The sequence below is a fragment of the Nansenia antarctica genome (genome assembly GCF_963989245.1).
Source record: "Nansenia antarctica genome assembly, chromosome: 3".
Classification (NCBI taxonomy): Eukaryota; Metazoa; Chordata; class Actinopteri; order Argentiniformes; family Microstomatidae; genus Nansenia; species Nansenia antarctica.
In genome coordinates, this window is record NC_137688.1 from 80364478 (window position 1) to 80388141 (window position 23664).

The 23664-nt window shown below is 46.1% G+C and overlaps 1 protein-coding gene across 1 annotated transcript; it reads right to left on the bottom strand.

The window, feature by feature from the left end:
* Positions 1-1052: 1052 nt before the first annotated feature.
* Positions 1053-15928, bottom strand: LOC308153042 (Na(+)/H(+) exchanger beta-like; the record flags this gene model as incomplete). The annotated part of the gene is made up of 11 exons (XM_080526130.1): positions 1053-2296; positions 2410-2485; positions 2624-2722; positions 3010-3160; positions 4737-4913; positions 5118-5188; positions 6528-6617; positions 6871-7067; positions 9033-9250; positions 11783-12033; positions 15557-15928. The coding sequence occupies 11 exons, from the start codon at positions 15926-15928 to the stop codon at positions 2001-2003; spliced, it is 1998 nt and encodes a 665-aa protein (XP_080382256.1). The 3' UTR covers positions 1053-2000.
* Positions 15929-23664: the final 7736 nt, after the last annotated feature.

Consider the following 23664-nt stretch of genomic DNA (forward strand, 5'->3'; position numbering starts at 1 on the left):
TCTAGTCCTACACAACAGGGGCCGGATTTACCAAGCGTTTTTAAGAACAAATTTGTTCTTAAGAACAACATTTGTTCTTAAGACAAAACTTAAGAAGATTTGGTATTCCCGAAGAAAATCTTATCTTAACTTAACTTTCTTAACTTAACTTAACTTTCTTCTTAAGATTTTTCCTAAGATAGAACTTAAGAACAAATGAGATTCTCCAAAACAAAGTTCTTAGATTTCTTCTCAAATGTCTTCTTAACTTTAAGAGAAGCTCTCACCTGTCTTAAAGCAGCTAAAGTGAAAGGTAAGTCTTACTTGAACAATTTTGTATTGCATTTATTTGATTTTATTAATATTTAGTTTAGCCCTAGACAATGTGTTAACACATATTGTTAATTCAAGTTGGTCAGAGTACTTTTGTGTGAATGTTTTGTGTGAATGTGTGAATGTCTATCACATGTTTGTATGTTTGAGATATAACTGAAATGGGCCTTTCAGCCTGTGTCACATGTAGGCCTATTCCTAGATTACACCACAATGTACTCAGAAAGTAAATCAAGGAGGCAGTTGTTGTATTTGATGTATACTACTTAATTAATCATTATGAACATGTTATTTAAGTAGGCCAAGTAACTGAAACAATGTCCTTACTATTATTTATTTTATATTCACATTTTAGATGGAAGTTCTTCATAAGTTCAAAAGAGAGAGAGAGAGAGAGAGAGACACACAGGTGTAAAAATCACAGTTCAAAATCTAAGAACTTCTTAAGTGAGAAAACTAAGAAGTTCTTAAGACATAGGACAATTCTTAAGAAAAAAACGGTGAATAGCGTTTAAGAACATTCTTAGGAACATCTTATCTTTTTTCTTAAGAATTGTCTTAAGAATTATCTTAAGAACACTTTGGTGAATCCGGCCCCAGATCTCTCATTACCATATCCCCAAATATATGGAATTACAAGTAGGAAACGCCAATCTGAATAATTTTACAGTAAACTGTTTTCACCACTATTGAAAAAGACAAGTCAAAAAATGTATTTATTAAACTTTATTGTGATGACTTTTAACTTTATTCTGATGTATTCTGCAAAAAATCTCTGTCGATACAATCAGCAATTAACTAAATCCATTCCCATACTGTACATCATTGTCTTTCTTATACAAAATATTTAACATGGCACACTAATGTTTTCTCTTTTTTTATTACCATACAAAACAATAAATTATAATAAGTCAAAATACATTTGGATAGCTATAGCTTTGGAGTTGCACTCCCAATACTGTGTAGACAAGGCATGATAGGTGTGGTTCCTTTGATATGTGACATGGAATATCTTTTTGTTACTTGTTTCCTGTTAAAGACACATTTTAATCCCATAGAAGATACAATACTGGAAACTGCACGTGGTCTTAAACAGTTACCAGGAGGAAGGTTGGTTTTCTTGCTGCAAATGGATACTTTAGGAGTAAATGGACGCCTGTACTGAGCGTATATAAACCCCTACCCGATGTTGCAGTCCCTGAGAAAACATTGATCATTCATGCAGAGACAGTGTGACAGAGAACCACAGCCATGTGCAACGTTGGTTATCAAGACACGTAACAAAGTGCTGACGGACAGCTTCTCTCCTCTTTAAAAATGAAGTTGCATGATCTCATCATCATAATACAACCAAAATGTCTTGAAAGAGTAAACAAATCTCGATGCATGCTTTTGTGATACTAAAACATTGGCTTGAAAGATTTTTTTGTTTTCAGCCTATGTGAAGTATAGTATACGCGTTCTTTACCGTACATTGCAAGACAAAAACACCAAAGAACAATGATCTAAACATCCGAAAATAATAATAATGATGGCACCATAATTATGACTTTTCATGAAGGCTCGACATAATCTCCCTCTGATACGAATAAGTGCAAGGGAAGAGGTAAGGACCGTGGGAAATAATGGCGTCTGTCCTCCCCTTGTCCCGCCTCCTTCAAGTGCTAGAAAGACGTGCCTCTTCATCATCAAGGCAGAAAGAGCTCGTCCTCTTCCTCCTCCTTGTTTGGACCCGGGTCGCTCAGACAGCGAGCGGGCCTCTGTTGGTCTTGCTCTCCCAGGGTGTCGGTCGGTGTCACGGTGAACCTCAGTCCTGTGCCACCTTTGGCCCGGTCCTGTTCCTGGTTCTGGCTCTGGTTCTGGTTGGGCCGTTTGGCTGACTCCTCCTCCAGATTGACAGTATCAAAGGAGCTGGGGGGAGGCAGCTCCACGTGGACACTGGGGCCACTGGCGGCGCTGTGTTTGGAGCTGTACACCTGGGTGTCTGGAAGGACGAGAGCGAGTGGAATTGGAATATGAAACATCAACACTAAAAAGGTATTCAGTCTAGGCTAGACTCGGAGATGAAGAGACTAGCAAACAGGTGTTCAAACTGACCTGATTCAAACCGCACTTTCCTGACAGGGGCGTGAGTTTCTTGCCGATTGGCTGGAACAGTGAGGTAGTGACTCATCTGCAGGAACAATTCTTATTGGTAAATTCTCATATTCGTAAAACTGTGTGCTTCATTATGGCAAAAACTCAGATATGTTGGACCTGATACATGGACCTGGTCAAGATAATTGCAGTCCATCGCAAACTCTTTACTTACCCTCCTCTCCAGCTCGACCCTCTGCTTCCGAAGGCGAACCTCTGTCACGTTGTCGTCAAACGGGTCTCCCACCAGAGAGTGTCTGTTATAGGAGCGCAGCTGGGGAGAGATGGGGAACCAACAGGGGTGAAGGTGATTGTCACTTATCTAAACTGTCACAGCAGAATGTCACAACACGAAATACAAACGGTGAACCCTGACTCATGCCTGTGTATCTTATGGACGACAGACAAAGCGAGAAAAGATCCTTGTTGAAAAGGAGGGTGCAGAGTGGGGGGGGGGTGTTACCCCTGTGTTAGGTGCAGAGTGGGGGGGGGTGTCACCCCTGTGTTAGGTGCAGAGTGGGGGGTTCTGCCCCCCCCCCGTGTTAGGTGCTTTACTGTTACCTCCCGCTGACTGATCATGGCCTCCTCAGCCCTCACCCTTTGGCGGGTCTTCTGCAGGTTGGCCCTGAGGATCTTCCTGATCTCCTCCTCCCGGCCTTTAGAGATGCGAGGCAGGACCCTCTCTTTGGACCCCCCCCTGGGCTGGATGTTCCTGAGGGGACAGGGTTCACACAGGGGGAGACACCATTCAGAGTGGGGCGGGAGGGGGGGATTTACATGTTACCACACTCTTTCAATCTGATATACAATGTTTCTATGTTTCTAAATGATGCTAAAAAAAGAATGAGACAAGACTGAACCAAATCCAAAGCGAGAGTAGGCCAACAGTGGCCTCTAGTGGAGAGGAGTGGATATGGAATATGGGTCCTTTACGGCATTGCCTGGCTTGTTGGTCTAACACAGGCTGATAGATGGGTCTATTTACTGGATTGAGACAGTGGAGGAATGGGAGAATAGGCTTTACTGCATTGCAACGAGGGATGGGAATCGAGAACCGGCCAGAACGACTGACCACCGTTACTGAGGGTAAATATCCTATGCTAATAATATTACAGCCAAGCAGGCAGGCTTAGCAGAATAGTTCTTTGACAAATATTCTCCCATTTCATCCATGTAAGATGTTACTACTGTTACTAGTGCTACAGATAGCACTGAAGCTCAGCCAGCTGTTCAAACTCATTTCATATACAGTGGGGGAAATAAGTATTGAACACATCAACATTTTGTCCAGTAAATGTATTTCCAATGAGCCCATTCAAGTGAAATTTGCACCAGACTTTGGTATTAACTCAAACAATCCAGACCAAAAATCGAAACATTTAAGTAAAAGGATGTGTAATAAAGTGGAATGAAACAGGAAAAAAGTATTGAACACACTGACTGAAATTAATTCTTAGTGGAGAAGCCTTTGTTTGTAATGACAGCTTCAAGGCGCTTTCTGTATGAAGTAAGTAATCGCCCGCAGTATTCAGGTGTGATTTTGGCCCATTCCTCTACACAGATTGTCTAACTCTTGAAGATTGCGGGGGGCCCTCTTGTGAATCTGGATCTTCAGATGCTTCCACAAATGTTCAATTGGGTTTAAGTCAGGTGATAGATCTGCCCGTTCGTCCCGCTCTTATCCAAATCAACACACATGCACTGTTGTTTTCACAGCCTTGTTTTTTGGACAGCCTCGAGCAGCGTTCTCACCAAAAGCGAAGTGATGCATGCGTCGTTCCTAATCGGAGCGAAACCACCCTTTTTAAGCGGAGCATGCGTCGGTTGTTTGCTGCGGGAGCGAATTCGAATGCGCGTTCTCACAGCTCCAAACGACGCAGAGCAAAGCGAATTTTATCCAAAACTCTGATTCCAAATGAAGCAAAATATTTTTTTTCTGGATTGTTTGAGTTAATGCCAAAGTCTCGTGCAAATTTCACTTGAATAGGCTCAATGGAAATACATTTACTGGACAAAATATTGATGTGTTCAATACTTATTTCCCCCACTGTATGTTCAGAAGTTATGCTCAGATATTGTGTTCAGAGACTCCAGATAATAAAACAGCTGTGTTGATGCTGACAACCTGTGTAGGCCTACTTTTTTTCCCCACACAGAAAATTGATCAAGAATCAATAAAGAATCGATCCGATATACAGAATCGATAAGGAATCGGTATCAATAACATCTTATCAATTTCCTCTCCCTAATTGCGACAGTTGAAGACAGGGGTGAGGGGCTGTGCTTACTGCATGGAGACAGCGGAGGAGAGGGAGGAGGGCAGCTTGGCTGAACTGCCGCTCTCCACCAGCATGATGGCCTGTTTCATCTCCATCTTGTGGTAGAAGGAGATCAGCTGAGGCTCTGTGGAGCGCTCGCCCGCGATCAGCCACTTCTTCACGTAGGTCTTGTTGAAGCGGTTCAGCCTGGTACGGGAGGAGGAGGAGGAGGAGGAGGAGGAGGAGGGAAGAACGGAGAGAAAGGGGAGAGGAGATGCCAGAGAGTCCATGACGCGTGAAGATTGCTGGGGGACAGTATTATTATTGAACCTTTATCTAAGCAAGGAAGTCCCATTGAAACCAAGGTCTCTTTGACCAGGGAACCCTGCGTACACACGAGGGAGCACATACTTGTCCTTCCAGTGATGCGTTCCGTAGTGACCGCAGACGTCCTCGATGCCTGTGAGCAGGTGATCCAGGAACTAGGATACACCGAATAAGCAGAAGAGCGTTTACAAAGCCAATCTAAACCCTCCACACTGTCTAACCCTCCACGCTGTCTAACCCTCCACCCTGTCTAACCCTCCACACTGTCTAACCCTCCACGCTGTCTAACCCTCCACGCTGTCTAACCCTCCACGCTGTCTAACCCTCCACGCTGTCTAACCCTCCACGCTGTCTAACCCTCCACGCTGTCTAACCCTCCACGCTGTCTAACCCTCCACGCTGTCTAACCCACCACGCTGTCTAACCCTCCACACTGTCTAACCCTCCACGCTGTCTAACCCTCCACGCTGTCTAACCCTCCACGCTGTCTCACCCTCCACGCTGTCTAACCCTCCACACTGTCTAACCCTCCACGCTGTCTAACCCTCCACGCTGTCTCACCCTCCACGCTGTCTCACCCTCCACGCTGTCTAACCCTCCACGCTGTCTAACCCTCCACACTGTCTAACCCTCCACCCTGTCTAACCCTCCACGCTGTCTAACCCTCCACGCTGTCTAACCCTCCACGCTGTCTAACCCTCCACGCTGTCTAACCCTCCACGCTGTCTAACCCTCCACGCTGTCTAACCCTCCACGCTGTCTAACCCTCCACGCTGTCTAACCCTCCACACTGTCTAACCCTCCACACTGTCTAACCCTCCACACTGTCTAACCCTCCACACTGTCTAACCCTCCACACTGTCTAACCCTCCACACTGTCTAACTCTCCACACTGTCTAACCCTCCACGCTGTCTAACCCTCCAGCCTGTCTAACCCTCCACGCTGTCTAACCCTCCACACTGTCTAACCCTCCAGCCTGTCTAACCCTCCACCCTGTCTAACCCTCCACGCAGTCTAACCCTCCACACTGTCTAACCCTCCACACTGTCTAACCCTCCACGCTGTCTAACCCTCCACGCTGTCTAACCCTCCACACTGTCTAACCCTCCACACTGTCTAACTCTCCACACTGTCTAACCCTCCACGCTGTCTAACCCTCCAGCCTGTCTAACCCTCCACGCTGTCTAACCCTCCACGCTGTCTAACCCCTCCACACTGTCTAACCCTCCACGCTGTCTAACCCTCCACCCTGTCTAACCCTCCACCCTGTCTAACCCTCCACGCTGTCTAACCCTCCACGCTGTCTAACCCCTCCACACTGTCTAACCCTCCACACTGTCTAACCCTCCACCCTGTCTAACCCTCCACCCTGTCTAACCCTCCACACTGTCTAACCCTCCACGCTGTCTAACCCTCCACGCTGTCTAACCCTCCACGCTGTCTAACCCTCCAGCTGTCTCTATAAACCCACAGAGCGGCGTAGCGTCCGTCACCTGTGTGTGGATCTCCTCGTTAATGGAAGGTTTACTCTCCTTCTTCTTCTTCACGGCCAGGAGGTCGACCAGCGGCCTGATGGTCATGCCCTGAGAACACACACAGCCAGAACACACACACCCAGAACACACACACCCAGAACAGCCGTCAGAGACCTGAGGGAACTCTGTCTATGTGCTGCAGCAGGTCAATAAGCCTGAAACATTGAAAGCTATTTTGTAAGTGTAAGTGAAATGTTTCAGACATATTAATATTAATATGACATATTACAGCACAAACAGGTTCCAGCGTGTTTCTCTGGTTTCTACCTCCGCCAGAGTCAGTCAGATCCCCTCACCTCACCTGCACAAAGACGGTGAAGAAGATGACGGTGATGATGGCCGTCAGGAACATGTTCCTCATCTTGTGGCTGGTCAGCAGGTACCCCAGTGAGAAGGCGATTGCACCTCGCAGGCCACCGTAGGCCACGATGAACTGATCCTTTTTGGTCAACTTCACAATCCTGAATTTGTTGATGATGAAAGTGAGGCCCACCACACCTGAAACACAAACAGAGTCAGGGACCAATCATAGTCAATATCATGAAGCAGACGGACATCAAACATCCATATACTTTTTGCATTGTGAGAGGAGACCGCAGCTAGCATTTGTTATCTATATAGACTGACTTATATAGATATATATACTTATATAATCTGATTTATATATACATATATACTTATATAGACTGACTTATATAGATATATATACTTATATAGACTGACTTATATAGATATAAACTCCTCAAAAAAGGTTTTGAAACGTTATTTCAGTCGATTCGTCCTCCCCTTTAGTAATACCAATTGGTATTGTATTTTATATTGTTGGAAAGCCTGATTAGTCACCTTTACAACGAGGTACAACTTGTAAGGATCATACATTCATGGAATGAGTAACAGACCTAAACGTGTGGATAGCGGCCCAAAAATAATTGCCAAAATCCCCTGCAATATTCTTCTTTTGGTATTCACTCTCGTTTTGAGCTTCAAGTGCTGGCAGGTGTATGTCAGTCACAGGTGTGTGACTGGCACCTGAATGGCACCTAATTGACAGGAATGATATTCTGGGGCCAGTGGCGATCCCATATCTCCAGAATCTGGGACCTAACTCCATCCTCCAGGATGACAACGCTTGCCCCCACAGAGCCGGGATCATCACAGAGCACCTCCAGTATTTGGGAGTGGAGAGGGTGGAATGGCCTGCCGTGAGTCCAGACCTCAACACAATTGAACACTTGTGGGATCAGCTTGGGCGTGCTGTACGTGCCAGAGTGACCAACGCAACCATGTTGGCTGACTTGCGGTAAATCCTAGTTGAGGAATGGGGTGCCGTCCCACAGCAGTGTGTGACCAGGCTGGTGACCAGCATGAGGAGGAGGTGCCAAGCTGTGACTGCGTATGGATCTTCCACGCACTACTGAGGTCCCTGACAGTGTCAAATGAATAAAGTGTAAAAATGGCCAGTATGTGTTGTTTTTTCATTATTACTGTGGGAGAATGCAATCATCCAATCCACCAAGCAACTCAAAACGAGAGTGAATACCAACAGAAGAATATAGGGGATTTTGGCAAGTATTTTTGGGCCACTACCCACACGTTTAGCTGTGTTGCTTATTCCACGAATGCATGATCCTTACAAGTTGTACCTTGTTGTAAAGGTGACTAATCAGGCTTTCAACTATATAAAATACAATACCAATTGGTATTATTAAATACAACAAAAAAACAGTTTCCGAACTTTTTTTGAGGGGTTTATATACTTATATAGACTGACTTATATAGATATATATACTTATATAATCTGACTTATATAGACTGACTTATATATACTATATACAGTATATACTTATATAGACTGACTTATATATATATATATATATATATAAATATACTTATTATAGACTGACTTATATAGATATATATACTTATATAGACTGACTTATATATATATATATATATATAAATATACTTATTATAGACTGACTTATATAGATATATATACTTATATAGACTGACTTTCATTCACCCATTCACACACCAACGGCGGCAAGCTACCATGCAAGGTGCCGGCCCGCTCGTTGGGAGCAATTTGGGGTTCAGTGTCTTGCCCCAAGGACACCTCGACATGTGGCCAGCCTGCAATCGTTAGACGCCGGCTCTACCTCCTGCGCCACACATGCTGCCCCCTGTTATCTATTTCATGAAAGTGTTTTTTCTTGAACATGTCTTAGAATCCCATAGCAGGGTTAGGGTTCCACCTGTGGCACGACATATAACTGAATAAATGTGATGGTTGTGCTGACCTAGTACCCTGGACACGCCCTAGTACCCTCCACACGACCTAGTACCCTGGACACGACCTAGTACCCTCCACACGACCTAGTACCCTCCACACGCCCTAGTACCCTGGCCTGGACACGACCTAGTACCAGAGGATAAGTGAGCTAGTACCAGAGGATAACTGACCTAGAACCCTGGACACGAGGCAGAGGATGACCGTGACAATGACGAAGGTCCAGTTCCAGGCGTGCGGGCCGGCCACCGTGGACACGCCCAGGAAGATGAAGATGAGGGTCTCGCTCACGCTGCTCCACATCTTCAGGAAGTACTTGATGGTGGTGTAGGACTTGTGGGATATGTTGGCCTCCACGTAGGGGCGCATCACAACCCCACATGATATCAACCTGTGGACAGAAGAAGGAGTCTACTGAGACTCAGGCTACAGTGGGGGAAATTTGGGGAAAGTATTTGATCCTCTGCTGATTTTTTAAGTTTGCCCACTTACAAAGAAATGAACGGTCTATCATTTTAATATTAGGTTTATTTTAACAGTGAGAGACTGGATATCAACAAAGTTATGAATTGATTAAAAAGTTGACACTGAACATGGGTGGTGGATGGATCTTCCAGCACGACAATGACCCAAAACATACGGAGTGGCTGAAGAAGAAGCACATTAAGGTCATGGAGTGGCCTAGCCAGTCTTAGTCCTATAGAACATCTGTGGAGGAGCTGAAGCTTCCAGTTGCCAAGCGACAGCCTCCAAACCTTAAGGATCTGGAGAGGATTTGCAGAGAGGACTGGACCAGAGTCCCTCCTGAGATGAACAAACCTGGTGACCAACTACAAGAACCGTCTGACCTCCGTGCTGCCAACTAGGCTCCACCAAGTTTATTTATTTTAAATGTTTTACGTTTTTTTTTCTGAGTGGGGCAGTCCCACTCATATTTTCTTTTTATTGATATAGTAGAGATTTTGACAGGAAGGATGGGGAGAGAGAGAAGGGATGACATGCAGGACATCGGAATCGAACTGGGAACCCTGCGGTTATATGGTCAACGCTTAACCCGCTACGCCACCTAAGCCTCCCTCCACCAAGCCTCCCTCTACAAGTCATGTTTTGCTAGGGGATCAAATACTTCTTTCCCTCGATCAAATGCAAATCAATTCATAATTTTTATATAATGTGTTTTTCTGGATTTTTTGGGTTGATATCCAGTCTCTCACTGTTAAAATAAACCTACCATTAAAATGATAGACCGTTCATTTCTTTGTGAGTGGGCAAACTTTAAAAATCGACAGGGGATCAAATACTTATTTCCCTCATTGTATGTCTCAAATGATAACCCTATTATCTAGATACTGTAGTGTGCATTACTTTTAACCAGAGCCCATTTAATAAGGTTTTGTATAAAAGACACATATACACTTCACAGTAATGGGAGGGAGAGTCACATGGCTGCCAGTAGAGGCTGGTGGAGGTAGAAATGAGAGGACAGGCTCGTTGTAACGCCTGCTCTGACCTCTCCTACTCATGTCTGTTCTGACCTCTCCTACTCATGTCTGTTCTGACCTCTCCTACTCATGTCTGCTCTGACCTCTGCTACTCATGTCTGTTCTGACCTCTGCTACTCATGTCTGTTCTGACCTCTCCTACTCATGTCTGTTCTGACCTCTCCTACTCATGTCTGCTCTGACCTCTTCTACTCATGTCTGTTCTGACCTCTCCTACTCATGTCTGTTCTGACCTCTGCTACTCATGTCTGTTCTGACCTCTCCTACTCATGTCTGCTCTGACCTCTGCTACTCATGTCTGTTCTGACCTCTCCTACTCATGTCTGTTCTGACCTCTGCTACTCATGTCTGTTCTGACCTCTCCTACTCATGTCTGCTCTGACCTCTGCTACTCATGTCTGTTCTGACCTCTCCTACTCATGTCTGCTCTGACCTCTGCTACTCATGTCTGTTCTGACCTCTGCTACTCATGTCTGTTCTGACCTCTGCTACTCATGTCTGCTCTGACCTCTGCTACTCATGTCTGTTCTGACCTCTCCTACTCATGTCTGTTCTGACCTCTCCTACTCATGTCTGTTCTGACCTCTGCTACTCATGTCTGTTCTGACCTCTGCTACTCATGTCTGTTCTGACCTCTCCTACTCATGTCTGTTCTGACCTCTGCTACTCATGTCTGTTCTGACCTCTGCTACTCATGTCTGTTCTGACCTCTGCTACTCATGTCTGTTCTGACCTCTCCTACTCATGTCTGCTCTGACCTCTGCTACTCATGTCTGTTCTGACCTCTGCTACTCATGTCTGTTCTGACCTCTGCTACTCATGTCTGTTCTGACCTCTCCTACTCATGTCTGTTCTGACGGCGGCTACTCATGTCTGTTCTGACCTCTCCTACTCATGTCTGCTCTGACCTCTGCTACTCATGTCTGCTCTGACGGCGGCTACTCATGTCTGTTCTGACCTCTGCTACTCATGTCTGTTCTGACCTCTCCTACTCATGTCTGTTCTGACCTCTGCTACTCATGTCTGTTCTGACGGCGGCTACTCATGTCTGTTCTGACCTCTGCTACTCATGTCTGTTCTGACGGCGGCTACTCATGTCTGTTCTGACCTCTGCTACTCATGTCTGCTCTGACCTCTCCTACTCATGTCTGCTCTGACCTCTGCTACTCATGTCTGTTCTGACCTCTCCTACTCATGTCTGCTCTGACCTCTCCTACTCATGTCTGTTCTGACCTCTCCTACTCATGTCTGCTCTGACCTCTCCTACTCATGTCTGCTCTGACCTCTGCTACTCATGTCTGCTCTGACCTCTCTTACTCATGTCTGCTCTGACCTCTGCTACTCATATCTGTTCTGACCTCTGCTACTCATGTCCGTTCTGACGGCGGCTACTCATGTCTGTACTGACGGCGGCTACTCACGACATGATGCCAGACAGATGGAAGACCTCGGCGGAGAGGTAGGCCATGTAGCTGTAGAGGAAGACGAAGAGCGGCTCGATGACGCGGGTGTGGGAGGTGAAGCGGGACGTGAAGGCAGCCAGGAAGCCGTAGATGGCGCCCACCAGGACCCCGCCCAGGGAGACCACGAAGAAACACACCACACCCAGGAAGGCGTCCAGCAGGGTGACAGTGCCCGCGTGGCCAAACTCCTCAAACAGGTGGTAGAGGACCTGCAGAGGAGGGCAGAGGAGGCAGGAGATCAACACACAGGCGGCTGTGGCGTATGAGGTAGAGCCGCCGTCTTATAATCGCAAGGTTGGCAGATCGGCGGTTCGAGCCCTGGCTGGCCCCATGTCAAAATGTCATTGGGCAAGACACTGAACCCCAAATTGCTCCCAATGAGCAGGCCGGCGCCTTGCATGGTAGCTAGTCGCCACTGGTGTGTGCATGGGTGAATGAGAGGCCGTTGTAAAGTGCTTTGGATTAAGGCGCTATATAAGTGCAGTCCATTACACTATTGTCCAGCCCATGTTTATTTTTCTAAATGATATGAAAGTTGATTTCTAGTCAGGTGTTTGTCTTGGTTGGCAGTGTCCTGCTGTTGTTTCCATACCGTTAGCCTCGTAGCATAATTGCCTAAGTCATGCTTCACTTCATCAGCCGAGCCATCTTTGTATGTAGTATCAAAAATGCCTATGTCAAAGAGATGACTGATTTTGGAATGGAACAAGCATTCTGATAGGCTGATGGCATATAGGCAATAATGCACAGTGAGTGTTAGGAGAGTAGGCAGATATCTCAATTTGGCCAAAATATGACTTAGGCAATTATGCTATGAGGCTAACGATATGTTTCTATTAAATGGAGTTATTTGATGAATTGTGTTATAATACAGAAACAGCAGTGTCAGTCTTCCCTCCGTGTCCAGCTCTGGGCCAGCTGGCAGCAGTCCTTGGTCAGCCAGTAAAGGACCAAACTCTCCTGAGCCAAACAGCAACCAAACCTAGCAACCAAACCTAGCAACCAAACCTAGCAACCAAACCTAGCAACCAGATCAACTTTCCTCTCCAAAATGCATCTCCCAACACAGTGTGTGATGAACGTACGCATTACGTACGTGGTGATTTTGACTATAAAAAATTAGTAGAATCATACGGAAATTACATTTTATAACACAAATCTTACTTAAAATCTTTTTTGAGTATTATTGGTGAGGCTCTGCCTCCCCTGACCACACATCCCTGATCTATACATCAGTCATGATAAGAACAACTCATCTACGGAGGTTGAGTTTGTCTGGAACGCAGTTGCTTCTGTAACTTGTTCAAATGTTTGTTCATGGCGAGCGGAGATGAGAACATGAATGTGGTTGAGAGGCAACAGTTTGAGGAAGCCTCGGATTCCTACAGATCTGTGTTGTGGAGTCATGTGGGGTCATTTGGGGTCATTTGGGGTCATTTGGGGTCATTTCGGTTTTGGCACTGAATACAGCGATGAGGGAACGAAAACAGTGAACAGAAACTTTACTGTTCTTAAGCATTGCTTCACGCGTGTAATGCATATATGGGCTACCAGCTGTCAAGGCTAAAGACAAGTGCACTTTTACTTTTATTTCTCCCTCTCCTATACCAGTAGTCAAGGCTAAGAGGCACTTTTACATTTGAAAGTGTTTTTTGTTTATATATTTATATATTTTTATATTATACAATATACCAGTCAAATTCTGGAATGTGTCTGAATGTAAAAGTATAAATTATAAGTAAATAAAAGTAAAATAAGTTTTGTTTGTAAATAAATTGTAGCATTTTTTTCTCTCCTTATGCACAAAACACGTACCGAAACAGTGACCCAAAAACCGAGGTTCATAGCCAACCGTGGGCCAACTGAACCATTGCACCTTAGTAGTCAGAAGCTTTAGCAGCTGAAGCAGAGGAGGTGTAGTTGAGGAGGAGAGGGATATCAGGTTTTAGCTCATCAGGGAAGCCGGTTTTACTCCATTTCCTCTCAGCTGTTCAGAGCTCTATTCTACAAGCCTGCAGGGATTCAGACAGCCAAGGAGCGCATGGAGAGGACCGTGCTGGCCTTGAGGTCAGTGGACAGAGAGAGTTGAAGGATCAGTAAAGAGTGGACAGGAGGGTGGAGGAGGATACATCAGTGGACAGAAGAGAGAAGGATTCAACAGAGGGTAGGGAGGACAAGGCAGAGGAAGAGAGAGCGGTGGGGGAGAGGGTACGTAGGTTGCGACTGTTGACAGTTGCGACTGATGACAGGATACAGACTCTGGGTAGATCCTGACTGGGAGGGGGAGGATTTGAGGGGAAGGGAGAAGGATACAAAGTGATGATCAGAAACTGGAAGAGGGGTAACAGTAAGGTTGGAGGTATGGAAGAGGGGTAACAGTAAGGTTGGAGGTATGGAAGAGGGGTAACAGTAAGGTTGGAGGTATGGAAGAGGGGTAACAGTAAGGTTGGAGGTATGGAAGAGGGGTAACAGTAAGGTTGGAGGTATGGAAGAGGGGTAACAGTAAGGTTGGAGGTATGGAAGAGGGGTAACAGTGAGGTTGGAGGTATGGAAGAGGGGTAACAGTAAGGTTGGAGGTATGGGAGGATCTGGTGAAGACAAGGCCGAGCTGATCGCCCGCTTATGAGTGGGAGGAGACTGGAGAGTGCGACAGGGTCAGAGAAGAAGCTGAAAGGTGAGGAGGTCAGAGGTCAAGTACTCCAGACGAGTGAAGCTTCTCTGAGGCCGAGGCAACACGACGACAGAACGACGCCGAAACGCAGTTTCGATCTCTGACCACACGATCGCCGACCACGCGACTCCGAAAACGATACGGAAACAGAAACCCCCTCCCAGCGTTATCGTCTCGTCACCGTCTCAGATCACGAATTCTGCGTTGTCGTGGAGCCGCGAGGTATATATCAAACCATATCAAATCTTCACCGTTTCAGACAAATCTGGCGCCGTGTCGCCTAATGCCTGACTGGATGTTGGGAGTCCTGCCCTCCTTATCACCTTTCTTTCCACTCCATTAAACCTCCGTCTGTCTCTCCCTGCAGGGTGATGAGGCCACAATGGGAGGGAGAGTGGCCAACTGGCCCAGTTACAACAAAGACTATCATCGTCCTACGCACACAGCCACACACACACACACACACTTGGCAAAAGCACATAAACAGCCATTCAACACCGATGAATGTCCCTATATTACACACAATGAGACACAATAAAAATCTCATTTGGCTTTATGAACCGGGAGAAAAGTGCACCGTCATGGAGAATTGATTCCGGGGCATCAGTTCAGAGAACACTAGCTGCCTGTTAGTCCTGGTGTCTGGTGGCGTCGGCCACGACTCCGTCAATGAATCTACACAGCGTCCGTCCCTACACAGCGTGAGAATAAAGAACACAACCAGTCCCATCATGTGAACTGCCAAGCTTTCCGTGGGGAGAGAAGTCATCGAATATAACATCTATCTACAATAAACTGAACGCTGAGAGAGAGAGAGAGAGAGAGAGAGAGAGAGAGAGAGAGAGAGAGAGAGAGAGAGAGAGAGAGAGAGAGAGAGAGAGAGAGAGAGAGAGAGCAGGTAATATCACAGCAAATATATAATATCATATCCATGTCATCACTGCCCCCGTGGTCTGACTCTGACTGGTCTGAATCTGTACTGTATTGTCCACTCACACTCACACTCACACTCACACTCACACTCACAGTCTCACACACACACACACACACACACTACTCACCACAGTGACGGCGTCGTTGAGCAGGGACTCCCCGAACACCAGGATGTGCAGCAGCTCGTTGATGTGGATCTCCTCGAACACGGCCAGCACCGCCACGGGGTCCACGGCCGACACGATGGAGCCGAACAGCAGGCAGGCCAGCAGGTCCATCCCCCCCAGGGCGGCCGAGCCCTCCAGCCAGCACACGGCGTACAGCGCGCTCCCGATGAAGAAGGTGTTCCACAGCGTCCCCACCACGGCGAACACCAGGATGGTGCCCATGTTCTCTGTGAAGGGCCGGATGGGCAGGAAGTAACCGGCGTCCAGGATGATGGGCGGCAGCAGGTAGAGAAAGAAGAGCTGGGAGTCCAGGACGGGGGCCTTCTCCCCCATGGCCTTTATCAGCCCCCCCACCAGCAGACCCACCACGATCAGCAGGCAGCTCTCCGGGACCACGGCCGACACGCGCGGGATCACGTGGAAGCCTGGGAGGGGTGGGAGGGGTTAAGGTGTTAGAATTAGAGTTAGTCGACTAACACTAGAACAGCCGTGCCTTTTTTACCTACTATAAGAGCTGCCTCGGGGGGGTCAAATGACCCATAGTCTTTACAATGGGAAGCTGCTATTTACACACAACGACCACTAGTTGGTGCATCTTGCAAATTAGCCTGCCTCCTACACAGACAAACGGCAAAATAGCTTCGTACTAGCTTATCCTGATGTCATTTTGTAAATGTAAGGATACTTTTTTTTTTAACCTTTATTTTACCAGGCGAGACAATTAAGAACAAAATTCTTATTTACAATACTGGCCTGCCTCATAGGGGGAAAGGGGAGGAGGGCTGAAAGATAGACATCAAGAGTAGAATACAACAGTAAGCACAAAATGCAGACAGGCAACACAAGACAATACAATACAACAAAACGCACTGGGACACAGCCAAGCAAACACAACAATACAGCAGTAAGCACTGATACACAGTCAGGAAAGACAATAATACAACAATAAGCGCTGGGACACGACCAATCAACACAGCAATACAACATAGACACTAAGACAGCCAGTAAGCAAACCAATACAACAATACACACTGAGACACAGTCAAGCAAACATAAATACGGTACAACAATAACCACTGAGACACAGCCACCAAATACAACAACAGCAATAAGCACTTACGAAACAGGCCAACAAACATTAGAAAACAGCATTAACACAGAAAAGCTTAAAGGCAGAGAATGGCAGACATGAGCGTATGGGGGCATAAAAGTGCAGGTGGACAGAGGGGGTGTGTAAAGGGAGTGATACAGGTGCTGCCCTACAGAGAAGAGAAGCATGTGCAGGAATCAGTGAGGGTGTCTGAAATAGTGAGTCTGAAGGCAGAGAGGGAGATGAGTTTGTCCAGTTTAAGGGGTTTTTGCAGAGCATTCCAGTCAGAGGGGGCAGCAAACTGGAATGATGCACGGCCAAGGGAAGTGGTGGATTTGGGAATTTTTAGTTGGATGTGGAGTGAGGATCGGGTGTTGCGAGTGACAGGCAGACGGTGAAACAGGAGACACAGATAGGGGGGTGATAAGTGGAGGAGGGTTTTATAGATGAGGGTGAGCCAGTGCAAGTGACGGCGGGTGTGAAGGGAGGGCCAGTTGACCAGGGAGTAAAGAGTGCAGTGGTGGGTACTGTAGGGGGCGTTAGTGGCGAACCGGATGGCGGAGTGATACAGTGTGTCGAGCGTGGAGAGTGTACCTTTGCATGCAGACCTGTAGATTGTATCGCCGTAGTCGAGCATGGGGAGAATGGTCATTTGAATGAGGGTGCGTTTAGCGGATGAAGTGAAGGAGTGACGGTTTCTATAGAGAAAGCCAAGTTTGGCCTTAATCTTGATCTGTAGTTTTGAGATGTGGTGTGAGAAAGATAGTGAGCTGTCTAACCAAATTCCCAGGTATTTATACACCGTGACCTGCTCCAGGATAGCTCCCTCACAGGTGGTAATGATGGGGGCTGGGGGGGGTGTGGTGCCTTTACGGGTACTACTGGGTGGTAGAACGCACATATCTAGGGCATGAAAGTGCAAAGATATCACTTTTTTTTTTACTCAAGGGGTCAAATAACCCCACCCATGGCTGTTCTAGTATTAAGACACAGACGGACAATGATGGACTGCATTCACAGTACATCTGTTTCCAGGACTCAAAGCTGAGTTACATGGTAAAATGGACTGTACTTATATAGCGCCTTTATCCAAAGCGCTTTACAACGGCCTCTTATTCACCCATTAACACACACATTCACACACACTTTCACACACTAATGGTGGCGGCAAGCTACCATGCAAGGCGCCGGCCCGCTCATTGGGAGCAATTTGGGGTTCAGTGTCTTGCCCAAGGACACCTCGACATGTGGCCAGCCGGGGTTCGAACCACCGATCTGGCAACCTTGTTGCGATCATTACACGGCGGCTCTACCTCCTGAGACACAGCCGCCCCACATGGTAAAGCTGTCTGCAGTGGGCCAGTACTAGACCAGTACTGTGGCCTCAGGTTCTTAGCTAGGATGTAGCACAGTGTTGCCTACAGGAAAGGATTTTGCAATATCCTCCATGTGTTGCAGTAGCCAGCAAACACTAGCCTGTTCTCCCGGTACACTAAATGATATAAAAAGAACTGTGTTTCGAACTGTGTTAGAACTACAGCACACACGACCAGCCAAAGCTTCATTCCTGGGGAAATCATGCGGCATTCACTTAACGCATCACTGTCATTCCGAAGCCTTTACCCTCATGAAAAATGTAAAGATTTTTTTTTTCCATTAAGCCCTACTGCAGGCATAAAAAATAGATACTTGGGCAACTGTGTTTGCTTGTGTATGACTCATATGGGGCTTGCTTGTGTGTGACTCATGACCCAATGTGAAGAGCGAGAGAGACGAACTCTCAGTCATTCTCAAGAGAATTGTATATAAGAATACAAGACGACAGTCCGGGTGGTCGTCTGGTGGTTTGAGGAGGTGTGGGTGATGTAGTACTGGGGCTGTATGCATTAAACATAAGCCCCCCCCCTCCTCCCTCTCTTCATCTGCCCCCCACCCCCTCTGTTCCCTCGTGTTATCAAACAGTGCCTTGAGGCAGGAAGTGGGTCTAGCCCTGAGACCCGAGCAGCTGGACAGCTTGATAAGCTCAAACAGGCTTCACTTTCTGGGGCTTGGCCAATGATGAGAGACCCAACCATTATCTCTGCCCCCACCTCAAAGTGTCTCCTACTGACTGCGAACCTCGCCTGTCTCCCCATGCCACGAACGTGAGAACAAGATCCCTGAAGTGACCCTGAGTCACAAACGAAACGCAATATCTTTGATATCTGAGTCGTCTGTAGCTAAGCCTACCATGTGTGCTTTCTGGTTCAAGTAAGTTCAATGTTAGCATGCAATGACTAGCCGGTTTCAGAGTCACAGGCAGCACAAGCACAGGAAGAGAATGAAGTCCATTCACAGTGAGTGACCCCTTCCATCCCTAGGGCCCTTAGCACCAACTGCTCTCATCCCTTACATAGAAGAGAATGTTGATCCTAACCAGAAGCACAGACATGCCAGGTCTACACCCATGTCTCCAATTACCAACACTAATCTAGTGGAATCTGTTGGTCTTTTTCTAGTGGTGAGGGAGAGGGACTTCAACTTCATTGTAAGGGGTCAGCTGTGAACTGGAACATCCAGAGTTAGTAAATGGGCTGAAATAAAAGATGACTGACTTCCTAGAACGGCTTTGGTGTCTTTCTGTCTAGCCTTATTGGTAAATGACTGAACATTTCACACAAGCAGTTATTAAATGAGTTGGTACAGTGTCACTGCGGTCTCATGTGGTGTTTGATGGGTCTGATCGATCAGAAACAGGCGGAATGCAGCAGCAACAAGACCAAAGCCAAAGACACTCACCGAGTTTCATCAACAGGGCGAGGAGAATCCATAGCGAGATCTCGAAAGGCTTCCGTACGTGATCGTAGTTGAGGGAGAGGACAGGGAAAGCCTTTTTAGGAGGAGGAGGAATTGAATGGTTCGTTTTATTCAGTGAGTCTTGTTCTGTCCCTCCCGATGTGTCACGGCTGGCAGAGACACCGGTAGGCAGTGCGATGACCACTAAGATCAGGACACACAGGAGACCCCAGGAGCTGCGACACTGGGGGGGGACACTTCTGGGACCAGACGCGACGTGTAGTACGAGTGCAGCAGGCATTTCAGATCTTTTCTTTTTTCTTTTTACAATTTTTTTACAAATAATTCCTCTACAACATCTCGTCCCGATCTTGATCAACACGCAGGAGATGGAAGCAGGAATGAAGATGGACACACGATGGGAAGTGATGCCGGCGGTGCCATACTGGAGCGCGTACTTTTACGCAGTTGAATCTGGACATCATGGAAAAGATCAACTCCGAAGTTTTAACCTGTCAGACTAAATAAGAGAGGTAAACCATTACTACTATCGACAGTAGCGTAGACAAGAGTTAGGTTAAACAAAAAAATATAAGATTTCCATTTGTGTCCCCTCTCAAAAAAATAAGATTTCCATTTGTGTCCCCTCTCAAAAAAACAAGATTTCCAAGATCTCTCTTCTGGTAGATGTGCCAGCCGGTCCGTTACGCGTAGCAGCGTGTTACATGTCAACACGAAGCCTCCAGCCAGACGGACACTATCATATCAAGGCGGAGGCATCAGAGGAATGTGGGTAAATCTTCTCTTCCAGCCAACAAGCCGCAAGCGAGCTTCTTTCTCTTTTGAAGAGTCGTACAATGTGACTTTTACGCATGTACGTGATATCCGGTGACATCTACTGGAGAGGAGGGGAAAACCTCAACGCCCCCTGCATTAACACTAGAACAGCCGTGTCAAATGACCCCCTCTTTACAATGCTAAGCTGCTATCTACACACAACGACCACTAGTTGGCTGCTTGTAAATTAGCCTGCTTCCTACACAGAAAAACGGCAAAATAGCTTTATTAGCTGATGTGATTTTGAAAATGTAAGGATACTTGGGTGGTAGAACGCACATATCTAGGAAAGGTCATGAAAGGAGGGTCCTGAAATGTTATCGAGTGCAACGATATAACTTTTTACTCACAGCACAAATGACCCCTCATGGCTGATTAAGTGTTAATACCATTATTTACGGTACTTTGCAATCCATAAATCAGTCTGCCCTGTAAGAAAAGGGGTAATATTGCTAGTTATCAAATGACAGAATGATGGAACAGTCGAATCATCATTGCCACTTTGATGTAGGTCGAGTGTGTGAATAATTGTTGACGAGTGCAAAGCTGATTAAAGCAGAGTTCTCTTGAATACACTATGTACTGTGTAGACTACAGTCTACCACTAGAGGACAGATGAAGACCAAAGTTATTTTCCAAAATGAGAATTTGGCACCGAATGGCACATTGCTGAGTACTTAAACAGTGTTATTTTTACACTATTTCCACACACTGAAGTGTGTGTGGTATGAATTAAAGCGACTCGGATCAAATGCGAGAGTTAACTTGTAATGAATTGCTATGTGATTTTTAGAAAATGACAACACTTTTGTTACATGTTCTCGGTTCCACTTGAGTTGGAAGTCAAATGGGGTCAAACAACCACATCTTTGATTCCCATACCAGTTGGGCATACTTGGTCGTACCAAACTTGCAGACCATGGCTTATTACCAAACAAATTAAAACTCTAGAGGCTATGTGTCTGTCTGTTAGAAAGTGTGAGCAGTGTGGGAAAGCTCACTTCCCCCCTCTGTGTACTCACTTCCCCTCTCTCTACACACACTCACACACACACACATAGACACACACACACACACACACACACACACACACACACACACACACACACACACACACAACACACGCACAGCTCCAGTGTAAAAGCACCTACATACTGATTATATATTATATACTGTGATACATTGACGTTTCAGTTAGGTACCGTTAGAATCTCTGGTCTGAAACCAAGTGGTGCATCCCACTCCTGTCTGTCTGCTGCTGCAGTGTTCTCAGAGGGACGGAAGCTGCGGTCAGCTCAGCGAGGCGTGAGCAGAGGTGGGCACTGGGCATGTCTAGACAGGGACGTGTCACCCCTCCCTTTGTGGCCCCTGAACTGTCTGTCAATGTACAGCATCTCTCCTGTCTTCCATCCTGAGGGAGTCTCTGTGTGCTCTGCTATTACCTAGTATAACCTAGTATTACCTAGTATAACCTAGTATAACCTAGTATTACCTAGTATAACCTAGTATAACCTAGTATTACCTAGTATTACCTAGTATTACCTAGTATTATCGCTGGTGAAAATGGAATGAATTCACTAGGGGAAACCCCCGGTGGGTCCAGCACATGAGGACGAGTTCACTCTCTGTGGATTCCCCCACGCTCTCCTCACCACCGGTGATTACCTCCCGTCATCCTGGTCCGCTCCACCCACAGTGGCGGGAAAAAACAACAGTCAGAGCCAAGAGGCTTAGGCTGTTTGATTAGGCTCAGTACTGCTCTCTGCAAACACGGCCCGTTCCCACAGCATCAAGGCAGTGTGTGCGCCGCCGTGTGTTGTCACAGCAAGGCGGGCTTGTCTGACGGGGGCGGCCGAGCTTCCGGGAGATTCCAGGGGAATTAAGAGACCAGTTTGGATACTGAGTTACAGAGCAGTGAACAGACATATAACATAATACATAACATCATAGGAGATCCATACTGGTAGACCCCAGGTCTGGAGCTTGGTCCTGGTGGGCGTGAGGGTGGTTTGGACGGCAAACCTGAGCAACGGGAGGGTGTGTGGAGGGGGACGAGGTCGGCAAGGTAGGAGGGGGCCAGATTGTTGATGACTTTGTACGTGGAACTTACTGGCTTTACTGGAACAGGGGTCTCTCATTCATGCAGTGTCATAGACTCAGAGTGAAATCATCTTCCTCCTTTAGCTTATGTTCACATTAATCCCCCCATACAGTCAGTGCAGTCTTCTGGCTATTGTGACAATATCACTCCCGAGCATACTTTCCACATGGATAACCCCATAGAATTCTAACGCCAGTTGGCGTTTACGTAATTGTTTCATGGGGTTATAGTAGTGTTTCATGGGGGTGATATGAGAATTAATTTGACTTTGATTAAATTACTAATTTACTGAAGTCTTTACAGCTGTATTGTATATCACTAATACACAGGCGTTTATCAACAGGAAGTCATGACTGATCATTGCATCGAAAGTTCTTGTATCAAAATAAATCACTGAACTTTCTTTCTCTTACATTGTATTTATTTATATATATATATATATATATATATTTTGCTATTACAAATATTTGTTAATAAAAGCTTTACATACATGTTGTAAGGGTCAGTCTGGTAATATATTTAAGTGACAGTCACTAAACCATAGATACAACCAGACCCAACTATCCTTCATTGGGTATTCAATGTTCAACTGATAAATTATCGGGGGATGTGCATATGTCTGATGTTCCTTTAGGCAACGTGCAAAAGACGTTCTAAGGAGCCCATGTACAATACACCCATGTACAATGTACTACAGATCTATACTGAATGCACTAAAATACAGATATGTGTCTGTCATTTCACATATTGATATACCGGTACTGTAGGTCAGTCAACTTGCCTTCTGGAAAGATATAATAATTGTGACACATTCTAATGCTTTGGTCCTCATGTCGATATCCGATGTAATGATTGGACTTTTCTTTAGAAAAATGAAAATACATTTCCGCGTTGTTGAAAATCAATGACACATCGCTAGTCAACTAACACAGCTTGTTTTGTGAGTCAATGTAAAGTAGTGTTAAAGTTAACTAGGTAGCAGTGGGGATTACTCACAGAATCCATTGCATTGCAGTATTTTGGCTTGACTAGCAAGTGTGTGTTGTGATTCGTATTTCCGTAGTTCGGTGTTTCAAAAGAAAAGTCTGAACATTTTGATTGGTTGCCGACATGCGGACCAAATGATCAGACTGTGTCACAATTGTTCACATTGCCTTTTCCTCACAGGATACTTACATTCACCCTCAATCACCATACAGAGACACGACTGGTCTTCCAACAACCGCATTTAAAGACCGCCTCACAACCACTCCACTCATAGCCATC